The following is a 15074-nucleotide window of genomic DNA, read 5'->3' as shown; positions in this document are numbered from 1 at the left end:
GAAATATCTTCATCGGTTCGGGCACCCAACATCAACGTTGTACCCGAAGTGTGAGAACATCGAGAAGATACTGGCTCGAGGTTCGAAACGACACGCAGATAGAGGCATGAAACGGGACGACAGGACATCAACACGGATAATGTCGTCTGCAGAATTACAAACTACGTAAACACGTGGAACGCGGTTAACAGAGTGGTGACGCAGATCATGACCACGTTACAGCGAACATGGCGTGATGAACAGCGAGCAACGGTTCCAGGAGAGCAATCACCGCCGGGAAACTCTCTGCCGCAGTAAGCAAGATCCACCACCAGGGACTAGTAGAGTCGACAACGACAGAGCACCGGGTAAGGGTCGTTGGAGCGCCAGCGAACCGGCCGCCACGCTTCACCCGGAACCATCGGACCGACCACGGCAACTTACCACTTAGCTTGAGAGAAATATAGCAAAAACCAAAGAAGCATCGAAATCGGGAGAAGTTCTTTCGCCGGGTAACTCTGCGTCAGCGTAAGCTAGATTCACCTCCGTGGGCTAGATTGAGTAAACTGCTACGAGACAGCACAAGTCGGGGGTCGTCGAGGCACCCGCGAACCGGACGCCCTGCTCCACCGGAATAGTCGAACTGACGTCGGAACCCGGCTGGTTGGCTTTAAGTTTTGGGAGAGCTAGGTCGGAGTAGGTTAGGTCCATCGTCGCGGACTAGATCGAGTAGTTCGCGAACAAGTTGAAACGCTACTAAATCGCACCAGCAGAGAGCCAAAGGGCCTAAAGTAGTTGCGGTATTGAATGGTACAATGCCGTGAGGTAGTGCCGGAGAGGAATCATATACAGGCATTTTCTCATTACGATGAACTAAGTCAAATTGTATAAGAAAGTCGGTCAAAAAATCTAATTTCTGAGCGATTGCTTCCATATGAGAGAAACAAAAATTCAGTAAAACTGATTCCTGAATTGTTAATTTTTACTGAAGGGAGTGCTACCCTGTTCCAAAGATAAAAATCTGGAGCCTCCCATTCTCGATTCTAACCTCTTGACACTCAGCTTTCGCATTTCTTTTACAGTTTGTTGTGTTTCATTGAATCGTACGCAGCCATAAAATCTTGCAACTGCCGTCAAATCCATAATTCGTATTTTCAATTTCGATTCGTTCGCTCCGCTTCTGGATGCTTTTTCCAGTCAACGGCTTGTGCCGTCACGGTTCTTTAATCATTATATATTCTTAACGCCAGTAGGTCAATAAGGCTTTCTCAAGGGTCTCGCCCTAATTTCTCCATGTTTACGGAAAACGACAACTATGACTGGGCGTAGCGATTATCACAACATTGCCATCAGGAATTATTATCGACGGAATCATGACTGGACATAATTGATCACAAACATCAATCTGCCTCCTTTATTGCAGAAGAGTGTGGCGAGACTTCTAATAATTACTTTTGCAATAAAACTTCCCTCCTCCATCCGTGTCCAGGCAACTTCAAAAGTCGATCTGAAAGTCATCATTTGCACTCTCGGAGTTTTTTTTTAAATTCTCTATTTAATCAGCGATCCCGCGGTCGGACCGATAAGAGCCATGTTTTTATATGCTTCATCATCACCTCCATCAGCTGCAGGCGTCTACTAGCATAATATGAACCATAATTCTATGCATTTGCCCTCCGCCAGCAGCCACCTTATCTCGGACTCGGACTAGGACTCGGTGTATTTTCTTGCACACCCCGTATCGAATTATCATCGTCGTTCTTCTTCCGTATGTAGGTAATTGGGTAACTGGCGTTGGTCGGTTAATCGATGGTCAACGACGTGGCGTCGGTCGCGCTTGTATTCAATAATAAATAATTACAGGACAGCAGGAACTGTTTGACCTAATTTTCAAATTGTGGATGAAGTGCGACATTAAGTGCAGTGTAGAAATCTTCCTTTCTGATCGAGTGAAGGTTGCCAGTTTGAAGGAGTTGATTAAAGGAAGATTAAGGGCAGACTAACATTATTTTTTTCTAATTCAGGTGTAATAAACGGCGAATTTAAAAGGCAAGTCAGTAACATCAGAGACATAACCAGGGTGTATAATACTACAACTGGGCCATTGATTAAAAAAATTAATAGTTAATCGATTACTAGAAATGACCCTGAAAAATGTTGTCGCAAAAAACCAATTTTGTCAAAATTTTAATACTCTTTGGATCCAATTCTGGCATAAGCGTTATAAAAATTATGTTTGAACCATGCCAAAAAAGACGCAGACTGAATTTATCCATCGGCCAACTGAAACGGCAACCCTGCAGCGCATCGGTCATATTCCAATAAATAAAAACACAATCGCTAATTACCACCGCTCCGTCCGTCCGAAGGGACTCAATAGCACTCTCATTACCCCCACCTGCTCGATGACTGATTTTCACTGATCCATGCATATTTCCTCTTCTTTCTCCCGCAGTTTCTGGAGCAGACGCTGGTGTGGCCGACGTTGGCCGTGACCGCGACGCTGATCGCCCTTGGTTGTGGACTGCTCGCTGCCAGGTGAACGGGCACAATCCTTCGCGGAAATCTATCTCGAAGAGCAGATAACCCCGCCCCTCTCTCATACCCACACACACCACACAGTCTCTCCTACCAAGTGCCTACCGTTGACCGTGTCACCCGACTCCCGTCGGCAGGAGCGCGTCAGTGTCAACGGGATAATAATTATCTCCAGTACCGTAGCAAAAACGTCGACCTTAGTGTAGGCGCCGCGCCATCACACGTAAAGATTCTGCTCTCGGGCGAACGTTCCTTTGAAAATGATTATCGCTGCTAACCGCCGCATCCGGAGGGTCCTATCGACAGGATCAGCTCCGGGCGACGCGGTTGATTGGCCTTGGCTTTGACCGTACGTACGTCCGGGGGTGGTTTCCCACGTTAGAAAATTTACCACATGAAGGGCGAAAATAAAACACATAATTTTAACACCAGTTAGGATAATTAGCAGCAACGGAAAACCCCGTTAGATTGTAAGCGTACTTTTGTTTTACTATCTCTTATTCAGACAGTTTTTAATCCATTTGACGGATTGTGATCTCGAGTTCTTAAAATGTCCCTCGTTTCAGTGAAGGAAAGCTCGTTTTCCGTGATGAAATGATTTTACAGGGCTACTGTAACGAGGAAAAATAAAAATAATGAAATGTGAAACCCAAAGTGATTGTGATTCAACAGAAATATTCTATTTTGTTTATCTGCCTTCGTTTATTGTGGTGATTGACCGGGGATCCGATTGCGTAAGCTTAGCCAAGTAATTGAAAATTTTCGAACGTTTTTTTAAACGGTTAGCAATATAGTGAAAATAATCGTTATCATGTAATAGTTATCAGTAGGCCAATAAAGATTTCATTACCTATACTAAGCAAATTAATAAAAAAAAATACGTTAGTGAAATTACGTAACGAAACACGAGCCATGTCGGATTAAGGATCGGAGTAGTAATGTTAGTGTGTTCTAAACTCTTCGCCGAGAGAATAATCTTCAAAAGATGATCTTCAGTAGATTTCAGTGTTAAGGATAAACAAGTGCCGATTTAAAATTAGGTTTTTTTGTACTTGTGTTTAAGGATGTAGGGTTAGCAGTATTAGTTGTAAACAGTGAATCGAAGATCTTCCATGGGTTTGCGAAGGATAAGCTGGCTAGCGAAAGTGACTTTGGTGAACATTGAGTTACAGAGCAAACTGATAAATGAAACTACAGTCAAAACAGGGCGGATTGGTAATTTTCTACATTTGCATTGGTTAATGGCATAATTTTGAAAATTTAATATTCGTGCACAATTTTGGAATTTGTAACAATTCAACACAAAGGTATTTCTCAACAAAGCATTTATTTCGAAAAATCTATTTCATTTCGAGCTTAGCTGCTTTTTAGGCCTCCGGCAGCAGAACTATTATCTACTTTTAGGCGATCGTCTGACGTTCTAAGATTTCGCCTGAATTTCAGAGCATGCGATCAGTGCACTGTGTGACTTCTGGAGAGTTAATTATTGTGACGCCTATAGCTATCGTAGCGAGAAACTAATGACAGCGTCTTCATAGGCAGGGTGGCCAGACCTACCGATTTATCGGTAGTCCTACCGATTTTGGTCTTCCCTACCGATTCACAGACGACCAAGAGAAAACTACCGATATTTTGTTACCCCTACCGAAAACTACCGATTTTTATTGATTTTGGACACATCCTACTCAACATTCATTTTTGGGTTGGATTTGGTCTGAGATCTGTGTTTCCAGTATTTTACAATTCTATGTCAACACTACGTTTTTGGGACAACAACCCGGCCTACCGATAACTACCGAAAAAATTGTAGTGACCCTACCGATATTAAGGAATTCTATCAGGCCACCCTGTTCATAGGCATGGATTGTTTACTTATGTCGTTTTGGTTGAGAACTTTCAAACGAACCCTGGTTAGTTCCTTCAAAAAAACTTTTTAATGGAACTAAGTTGGGTTCTTGGAAAACAACGGTGGTGTAAACGAACCTGAAATATATTTTATGTAAGAACCCAAGCCGATTTTCAGTTCAGTGGGGCATAACCTAGGTGTGAAACTGGCTAAAAACAAAAAAATTGACAGCAGTTATGTCCGAAACTAAGTCAGTTGGAGCCTCTATCACAAACGACATTAGTGATTAAAATTTCATCAGCGTCAGAGCTGCCATTCATACAAATTTATCATTATTATATAAGCACTAAATCAGATCTGATCAAAATTCATGAAAATGTTAAACAAAATGACTTTTCTGTTCCCGTTAAAAAAGAATTGGTGCCGAGTTTTTACGCGAAAAATACAAAAAATGCACTGCAACAACCGGTTGAGGTTAAGTATTTTGTGAGGAAGACAAACCACACTACTTTCGTTTGGGTTTAGTTGGAGCTAAAAATTTTAGCAGTGTGGTTTCTTTGAGAAAGATTTTAGAATGGAACTTCCTTACCTTACCGTTTATGCTAGAGCCTTGTTGTCTCTTGCTGTATGCAGAAGCCGTCTCCACTCCACTCGGTCCATTACTGCTTGTCGCCAGCCTCGCAGTCTTCGAAGGGTCCGCAGGTAGTCCTCTATCTGGTCGATCCCCGTCTTCTTGTTCCTGTAGGATCGCTCTCAAGAACCATCTTCACCGGGTCGTCATCCGATATTCCTACAACGCATCCAGCCCACCGCAAACGTCCTATTTTTGCGGCATGCGCGATGGAATGTACCTCCAGCAGCTGATGCAACTCATGGTTCATTCGCCTGCGGCACGTCCCGTCTTCCATCTGCACGCCACCATAGATGGTACGCAACACCTTTCGTTCGAAAACTCTAAGGGCGCGTTGGTCCTCCACGAGCATAGTCCAGGTCTCGTGGCCGTAGAGGAACACCGGTCTAATCAGCGTCTTGTAGACAATCAACTTTGTGCGGCGGCGAATTTTGTTCGACATGAGCGTTCTAGGCACGATTTCCCGCCAAGATCCGTTTCTGAATTTCTCTGCTGGTATCATTGTCGGCGGTTACCAGTGAGCCCAAATACACGAATTCGTCGACCATCTCGATTTCGTCACCGTCAAGCCGAACTCGGGATGGGAGGTTCACATTGTAGTCTCTAGAACCTCTTCCTTTCGTGTATTTTGTCTTCGAAACGTTGATGGCAAGTCCAATCCTGCTGGCTTCGTCTTTCAGTCTGATGTACGTGTCCGACATCGCCTCAAAGTTCAGTGCCATTATGTCAATGTCGTCGGCGAAGCCAAGAAGCTAGACGGACTTCCTGAAGATCGTGCCACTCGTGTCTAACCCCGCTCTTCTTATTACACCTTCTAACGCCATGTTGAACAGCAGGCACGATAGTCCATCACCTTGCCGTAATCCTCTTTGAGATTCAAAGGGACTCGAGAGAGTCCCTGATACTCGAACAACGTACATCACCCGATCCATCGTCGCTTTGACTAATCATGTTAGTTTATCCGGAAACCCGTATTCGTGCATTATCTTCCATAGCTGATCTCGATCGATTGTGTCATACGCCGATTAGAAATCGATGAACAAATGATGTGTGGGCACGTTGTATTCGCGGCACTTCTGCAGAACCTGCCGAATCGCGAATATTTGGTCCGTGGTGGCACGGAAACCCATGAATCCCGCTTGGTAGTGCCCCACGAACTCCTTTGCAAATGGTGACAATCAATGTGTTCGCGCGGTAGTTGCAGCAATCTAACTTGTCACCCTTTTTGTAGATTGGGCAAACGACTCCCACTCCTCCGGAAGAATCTCCTCCTCCCAAATTTTGGCGATTACCCAGTGCAGCGCTCTAACCAGAGTTTCACCATCGTATTTTAATAGCTCGCTGGGTAGCTGAATGGAACTTTCCTCCGTTCTGTTTCATCGGCTCGATGATCCTAATAGTAAGTTACCAAATTTATTTTCTTCGATAATTCAGATAGAAAAATACTTATTACAGCAAAGCAGTAGATTATCTTATTACAAACACTTAACCTGAAAACTTCAACGCTGTAGCTTTTATACTGTTTTGAAATTTGGAACATTATTTCCGAAAGATCTCCCCGAAGTGTCCCCCTCTCGAAATATCCGAGTCGAAGTTTGCCTTATTCCTCCAAAAAAAACATAAAAGCTAGAGAGTTGAAGTCTTCAGCTAAAGTGTAATGATTCTACTACTTTCCTGAAGTAAGAATTTTTATATCTGAATTATTGAAGAAAATAAATTTCGTAACTCACTATTAGGGGGATTAATCATCAATCCGATAAGACAGAAAGAAGGGGGGTTCTATTCCAAGAAACTTTATCAAAGACCCCACATTGCTAAATTCAATAGTCTTGACGCAATCAAAAAAATCCTGAGGGACGGGCATAGCGTAGTTGGTAAATCGATTGCCTTGTACGCATCTCACCTGGGTTCGATTCCCAACCCCGCACATGGGGTTAGAGATTTTTCCAAACGAAATTTCTCAAACCCGAAAAGAGGCGAATGACCCTAAGCTTAAAACCTCTATAATCAAAGTAAAAAAAATCCTTTTTTGCTCTTTGGAACTAATGCTCGTTTACTTTATGGCTGCAAAATTAGATGCTGGAGCCAGCAGCTGGCAATGTGTACACTCTTGCTAGGTAGATTGCCAGCATTTAGACAATGTAAGAAAATTGCGCAAAATAGTAGAAAAAAATCAAACAAATTCGTTTATTTGGTATATTCTTCCAAATTACTTGTTCTTTCACACATTGAAAAGCATTTGGATAACTAATAAAAGAAAAACGAGCGAAAAAAAACATTTGTTTTCTTTTTCGTCATCTTGAATTTGTAACGTCAGAAATTTTCATGCGTTTGCATTATGCTGGTAGAACGCTGGTTGCCAGCATGCTGGCATCAGCAGATGGCAACCAGCACTAATCTAAACGGGCCATAAAGACGCTGAATCGCTCAGGAAAAATACTCGCTATCTCTAATCTTTTTCTTATTATTTATCTGTGTCAATCCAATCGAGCAGGAGACCTGTCAAAAGCACTCAATCCGAAAAAAAAAATCGCTTCGAATCCTTCTGGAACGAGGGCTATTGACAGATCTCGTGCTTGATTGGAATGACACTGACAGATAAATGGTAAACAAACGATATACGTGTCGAGTTTTTATCCAGAGGGATTCAGCGTCGTTTTTGGGATCACTGTTTTGTGGTTGTAAATGAGCTGTCGAAAATATTAATTTCGAAAATGTAACGCAAGAAACGTGATAAAATGGCACCTGTGATTTTGTTGACCAAACTGAATATTGTTGTCAACCTGGATTTTAACGGTGACTCCTTGGATTTTTGGAAAACAATGCACAGGTTCAGCGTGAATTTTGAAACCGGTCTCCAAAACCTGCAACTGTTTTCCAGACAATCCGACGTCGTAATATTTAGGGGAAAGTGGTCGGTTGCCGGCACCCCTATGTAACTTCTGACAGAAAGCAGATATGGTCATTCTGACAAATTTTATTTGTGTGATATATTCGCTCGTTATTTTTGTACCAATAGCCGAAGTAAATAGTTTTGTAAGTTCTATTCTACAACCCAAATATTTTTGAACAAGCTAAAATTTACTCAAAAGTTTTTTTTTATCATTTGCTTAGTGTTATAGAAAGAAGTAAATCGAACGAAATAATTCGCGCATTGAATATTTACGAAGTGAATTATACTATATTGTGATTCAATATTGACGGAATGTTCGCCACTATTTTTTTTTTTTGGCTTGACGAGTAGATGCCAGAGATTGATTTTTGACACCATTTTAAAAATCAAGATGGCGAAATCCACTTTAGCGGAATTCTCTATAACCCAATCAATATGGATATTTTCGACACAGTTTTTATGAGTCGATGCCAAACGTTCGTCGACAGCTAGCCATGACGTTGCATTAGATTTTTTTTTTAAATTTACATGGAGAAAACTCATCTGGTTGTGTTTTCATCGCAGGGTAGCACTGTATACAGCAGCTTGTCACGTCCAGGGAGACTATTCTATTGTTTGCAAATTTCAGTTTTTTTTTTATTTGCGTCCATTTTTAATTTTTTTTATGAAATTTGGAGGGTACCCCCTAGCCCTATCCTCCTCATCTACGCGTACCCGCTTTTCACATAAACACATTGTGCTTCTGATGAGGAATGATATTAAAGGTGAATTGAAGCATTTTTTCTTATTAACGTAAAGGTATTACGGCCGAGTTTTGGGTGTAGTAAACAATGTTGTTAGCTGTCGTTTCTAAAACCAACAAGGCTGGTCGACGTTTTTGAGGATCGTATCACCTGAGAATAAAAGCTCTTTGGACTACACAGTCTACAGCAGATATTATTTTTCGAAAGATCTGCAGGTCTCCGACATAGATCACAGAGATCGTTATTGAATATGATGAATATAAGAGGCCCGAGATGACTACCTTGTGAGACCCCAGGCAAACAGTCGAGTTAACGTTCGCAAATTTCACATAAGCAGATCTATTGTGTAGGTATGACTTCGGTCAATTAGCTTCCAGCTTATTAATGGCAACATTGCACGAACTTTATCGAAAAATCAAAACATACCGAGTCCATTTAGTGTCGCTTGTTTACGAAACCATACTGGAAATTAGAGGTGACAGATTTAGCGGCAGCATATGTACATTTTGTCACCATTAATTTCTCCGAAACTATTGCTACGCAGCAGACAATGGAACATGGTCTGAAGCAGTGGCGGATCCAGGGGGAGGGTCCTGGGGTCCGGACCCCCTCTGAATTTTTTTAATGGTTGAGAAATTTTGAATTAGTTTAAATTTTATATTAGTTTCAAACCCAAAATCATTCCATACCAAATTTGACCAAAAAACCTTATTACGTATCACGTAATGTACAATGTTCATTTTAAAATCGATATTCCGGACCCCTCCCGAATTTTTTTTTCTGGTTTTCTAGTCTGAAGTTTTCCACGCACTGCGCACTTCCGTTTTTATGAGTGGAGGGTGTCGCTAGTTTTTTTTACGCGCTAGGAAAGCAGCCTTCGGTAAGAAGCCGATTAACGATAATGGAGAAGGGAGCCGCAAGAGGATCTGCACGTTCTTTAATTCGCCATGGGTATAAACAATCCGGGCAAGCACTCCTAGCAAAATCAATGTTCCTCAGTGTCTCATAGTCGTCGAAGACCTTACGGAAGAAATCCGCAAAGACATTTGCTGAATCGAGTGGTTATCGAGCTGTGACGTCTTTGTGCGTGACATGGGCGCTCTGCCAGGCTGTTTATATTCTTCAATAAAGGTCTAAAATGAAGCAGGATTACACTGAAGATTATGCTGCATACCGGCATGCGGTTGATATACTCCTGGAAGGCATTTGCCAAGCCTGTTTCTTAACGATGTTCCGCTTGATGGAGTAACGGTTTATTGTAGTGCAATTTGTTGCACAAAAGCGCTTACGTTTCTTACGGAGAGCGTTACAAAGGTGACGAATCTTTTTCTTCTTCTAGTTCTAGTTATTTTCTGTCGGCCTATTTTCGCTACGAGGCCAAACACCGACACCAGAGAGGTGACGACTCCCACTATCTGGACCAGATATCGACCCATCAACTCATGGACCGGGAACCAACGGCTTTACTTCCCTTCCGAAGGAAGGCGTAACCTCAGATTTTTCTCATCTCAGAAAAATCTCAGAAAAACCTCGGCTGGGATTGAACCCAGACCAACTGGGTTCGCCGTCGTGACGAATCTAAGCTGTCCACCATTGACGATTTTGTGAGGCTTTGTGAGTTTTATCGGAATCGATTGACGTAAAATATCGAAGGTATTGTGATAAACAACTCTTTGTATTCCGGGTACGTCCATTCCAGCTGCTTTCGTCTGTTCCCAAATGTCGTTTGTAATAACGTTTGCGTCAGCCCCCGACCCAACGGTCGTTGGGATATCAATTCCGCCTTCGAACAGGAATTCGTTCCGACCCATAGTGACTAAATGTAATCCGAAGTGCTGTTAATCCATTTCTACAGCGACTGTACGAACTCGTTTCGGAAGTGATTTTCTTTCCGTTGATTGTTGATGTCATTTCTGGGCGTCGCCACGAGAATATCAATTCTTGTCTCGGCATTCGTCACTACCCTACAGTCGCAAGTAGCCTCTCCGGTCACCTTGAAATTCTTCCGTTAAATACTCAAAACTCTACTCAAAACTAGGTAAATTCAACTTATATTTAAGTATGCTTAACCCAAGCTTTAGTATAAACAACCTATCAGTGAGTAGTAATTTTGCCGTGGTTAAATGGAAACATGGTTTAGTTAAATTTGCCTTATACACTGAAGCGTTTTGATATTTGCGAGATTACGGACGTAGATGTGTGAGGAACATGGCGAAGGGTTCGGGCGTTTGTATTTAAACGTGTTTAATCACGTTTGTATGGTGCGTGCGCTAGTGCGTATGAAATTTGGATAATTTTACTTGATGTTTAATTTTGAGTGTACGGTTCAGACGCTAGAAGGGAGTGATTTCCCCCACAACACGTTCTCCGCAATGACGCCCTGAAAAAACGGTGTGAAAACGTTCACTTAATCACACTTAACGAGATCGCTGGCTTAGGATCTCGTGAATGATTGCAATTGCATGTTCGATTTTGCGATCAAAACTGTCTTATCGCACAGAGCTCAAGCGTTTGTATGTAACGGAATTGATAGCATGGGCGTGTGTGTATCGCGTGTATAAATTCGTTTGTCTAACCGTGTAACCGTTTGCATATTCGCGAGGGCTTTTGAATGTTCGCGTGAACCGCGAATTTGGGTTCATGGTTATGGTCTAGAAGGGAGTGTGTATCCCATATCACTAAATTATCCGGTCAAAACACCCTAACACTTCTTGGGCATTTGAGTTTGTTTCTTTTTTGAGACGAAACTGAAGTCTCGGACCCATTCTGCTAGGACCAAAGGTAGGGCCTTCCGGACGTGACCGCTTCATGATTACGTGGGAACAAGCGTTGGTACAATCGAACTTGAGAGTTCATATTTGCGTTTGCCAACAGTTTAATCCGTTTAGATAGGTGAAGATGTTCACTTTACCGGCCAATTGCATCGAATTAAAAGCACCAGTTGCTCTTGCTGTGAAGGATAAGCTGAACGAGTATTGCTCTCCGCCACAACTAACAGGAAGAAGAGAGTGAAGCATCAGGAAACACACGACGATGTTTTCCAGAATTCTTCAAAGGGGCGCCAAGAATCCGATTTTTTGTCACCACAACAAACTCTTCCCGATAAAGGTTATCGAGTTAAACTATTGTAACCGTGAAAATTGCAATTGTATTGTGCGTGTTGTTGCAGATCATTCCGTCTGCCTTCACCTTTACTTGTATTTATGTCCATGTCGTCGGCGCTAAAACTTGATTTTTACTTACTATTTCATGTTTGGTACTCTTTGCATTTTCGAGTAACTCTTCGTTCTTGTTTAACGGGTGTTCAATAAAACTTAGTCGCGATGCTCTCACAAGAGCGCTGGACGACACTGACGTCCATCTTCCGGATACAACTCCGGATTCTGGTGGTCTACTGCTTCGCATCCTTGGCCCGCCAATTATTTTTGTACACAAGGCCACTGAGGGAGCTGAAAAAATCCTCAAAGGGACGGTACTGGGGCAAGTTGGTCGGGTTCCTTTCTTTCGGCACATACGGTATCTTTTTCTGGTGCTTCTTGACGTAATGGGAAAACGCCTTCTCCGCCAGAAGACGTACTTCCCATCCGCATGATGATCCTTTAAAAAAGGCAGAAGAATTTTCTCAAGACACTCTTCCTGGTACACTTGTTGACTGATAGCCAGACCGCTCGGCTTGAACAACGGCTTTGAAAACCCTCTGTCTGATATGGCGATGTACACATAACTTTTTTTCAAATTTATGCTTAAACTTATATTTTACCTCGGGAGGTGTGGCCGACTTGTGGATGGAATAGCAGCTGTCATTTCCTGGAATGTGGGTCTTCGAGAGCGGAAATTAACTTTCGTGGTCCAGCACGAACGATGTCCCGCGGTAGTTCTTTGTTATCCACTGGCGCTGCAATTTCACGATCGGTATCTGCTCGTCCGTGTACTCGGGGGACCGAGTCTTCTTCCAACAGGTGATGTCCTCCATCTTGAGGGTTCGGTGAATCAAGGTATGGGAGCAGTAATTTTCGGCCGGCATCACGCAAACTTGTTCTGTCCTTGTTGTCGAACAGCTTTTTAAACGGTTTCTACTTCTTGTTCGTCATTATTTTCACCGGACGGCCGCTACAGGCCTTCCGCTCCACGCTCAGGGATGCCAGGATCTGATAAACTGTAGTCACGGGCACGTTTTCGTCTCGAAAGTGGTCTACCGTAAACTTTTTTTCACTATAGCCATACGTTTCGTAAAACCGAACAACACGATCGCGGAGTGCTTGCTGTTTCGACGCAATCTTCGATTGAACTGAGAGCACCCGAGCGAAAAGAAACATGCCACCCATTTCTAGGGAGTCCAGAGAGCAATTCTCTTGAAGAGAAAAAAAATTACGCTCTTTTCCTTAATTATAGAAAGGTATTGAAAGCATTCTTATTTTTTATTGAACGCCCTTTTTTCCTCCTCAGGTTAACTATTGGCTTTGGACGTTTGCCCAGGGTACGTGCATAGGGTTATTTGCACGTAGTTAACACCTTGAGATGCCCTCAAAAATCAAATAAGACGGTATAGGTCGGTTCTGCTGCATGCTCACCACCAGAACACCGTTGAGGTGTCATTTGAGTCGGATTTCACTTCTTCATGCTTCGACATAAATCTTTCATTATAATCCGTACAAGTACGAGGTGCCAAATCGCGTAGGCGAATTTCGATTAGATCAAGGTCCATATACATGAGGATCTTGGTTTAAAAGTATTAATATTCATCGTCGTGTTCCATATTGCATAGGCAAAAACGACGATATCAAACCCATTGCATTTGTGAGGACGTCATCTTGTGTTTACTACTAAAATTCAATGAAACAAAAAGAGCTAGAAATAAATTGTCACAAAACAAGATGTAGAGAATTTTAAGGTGCATCAAATGAATATTTACAATTATAGATTTTGCTAATCTATTGTTAGAAAAACTAAAGAACTCTTCGAAAAACATTTAATTGGAACAGTAAAGAGTCACTTAGTACGCTTAACCAGAATACATTTTTACATAATTCGGTTGTCAATTTTCTCAGCTTTTTGATGCAACCTTGGGAATAAGGATATAAGGCATATTTTTTTGGAAAAGTTGATTTTTTGTGTTTCATATTCTACTCCTCTGTAACTGTCAGTTAGAAAAGTAATCCAAGCTGACATCAATTTTTTTCGTCATTCGATTTTAAAAAAAATTGTATAATTTCAGGCATTTGGCTGCCAAAAGTCAAGAATTCGTATCTCGCCAGCAAACCAGAGCTTCTGCGCTTGACTACCCGTGACATCACTCGAGACCGACCAGTTGTTTTAGGCGTTCGCACAAGTTGTGTGAATTATTTGGATTTTGTGTCTGACTGGCGCCAATTTGGTGTTAGCTTGGATTTATCGTCTAATTGACCGCAAGTTGGTGGCAGTTACTGACGAGTAGAACACGAAACACATAAATCTAACTTTTCTAAGGCTTCAATTTTAAGATAACGTACGCAATAATAGGTACAGGAGTAAAACAAAAACAAGATTACCTCAACAGATCCCAAGTCATGTCAAAATTACACTTCCAGATTGTTAACCGCAACAAAGCAGAGATGAACAGACTACAAAGTGTAAAAATCGACGAACCAGGATGTAGAAAAGCTGTCACATTATGTGGTTACTGCGTTAAAAATCTTTTAAAAATTTACAGTGATAAAATGAATGACAATCAGCCCATAACGGTAGTCACTATCTATACCTACAAATTGAAAATCATTCAAATTCTTCAAAATTTAAAATTATTGATTAAATAGGCCGATTCCGATTCAGCTCAAAAAAATCATATTCACCATGGTCACTGAAGCCTAGCCTAGCACCAATATAAATAAGCAACAATGTACATAGTGAAGCAAATCATCCAGTTGAATACCCAAATTCCAGTGGGAGGGACAAACAAGAATATGCTGACTTCCAGGGAAATGCGAAATGACCAGAACCGAGAGACATAAACAAGAAACAGATTCTTTCGAATCTTGCTGTGCAAAATTCCCAAAGAATATACCCATCAATTCGAACGTAATGATCTCAAATCCAAACGCGGGAGTCTTTTTGCTTGTTTTTTGTTTGTTTGTTTTTGTGTGTAATTTTACTTTCCTTACTGTTTATAAAATAATTTAATCCTGTTTCGTTCTCATCGTTATGTCCCAACGAGAAAGCATATTTAGAAAATTTCACATCATCTTTCCGTAACGTAACGTGTTTAGATTTGATTTAGATAACGCCATTACTTTGTTAAGTGTTTTTATCGTAAAATAATTAGGAACGATAAGAAGCATTTCTATACAGGAAACGATTTTACTCCTCTCAGAAGATTTTAACTCTGTTACGTACATAAGAATCAAACGAAGGGATACCAGCCCCCCGCCAAGGGGAAATTCCGGACTAGAATTTAGTATAGAAATGTTT

General features: G+C 41.8%; 1 protein-coding gene across 1 annotated transcript in view; it reads left to right on the top strand.

Annotated features, from left to right (window-relative positions):
* LOC131685050 (secreted protein C-like) overlaps nt 1–3165 on the top strand; it is a 310844-nt gene extending 307679 nt beyond the window's left edge. The window contains exon 4 of the mRNA XM_058968439.1: nt 2435–3165. Coding sequence (XP_058824422.1) covers nt 2435–2521 — 87 coding nt within the window. The 3' untranslated portion in view covers nt 2522–3165. The remainder of the gene's footprint in view (nt 1–2434) is intronic.
* The last annotated feature ends 11909 nt before the right edge of the window (nt 3166–15074 follow it).

This window comes from Topomyia yanbarensis, chromosome 2, assembly GCF_030247195.1.
Source record: "Topomyia yanbarensis strain Yona2022 chromosome 2, ASM3024719v1, whole genome shotgun sequence".
In the NCBI taxonomy this organism is placed as follows: domain Eukaryota; kingdom Metazoa; phylum Arthropoda; class Insecta; order Diptera; family Culicidae; genus Topomyia; species Topomyia yanbarensis.
This window is presented reverse-complemented; position numbering and strand designations above follow the sequence as displayed.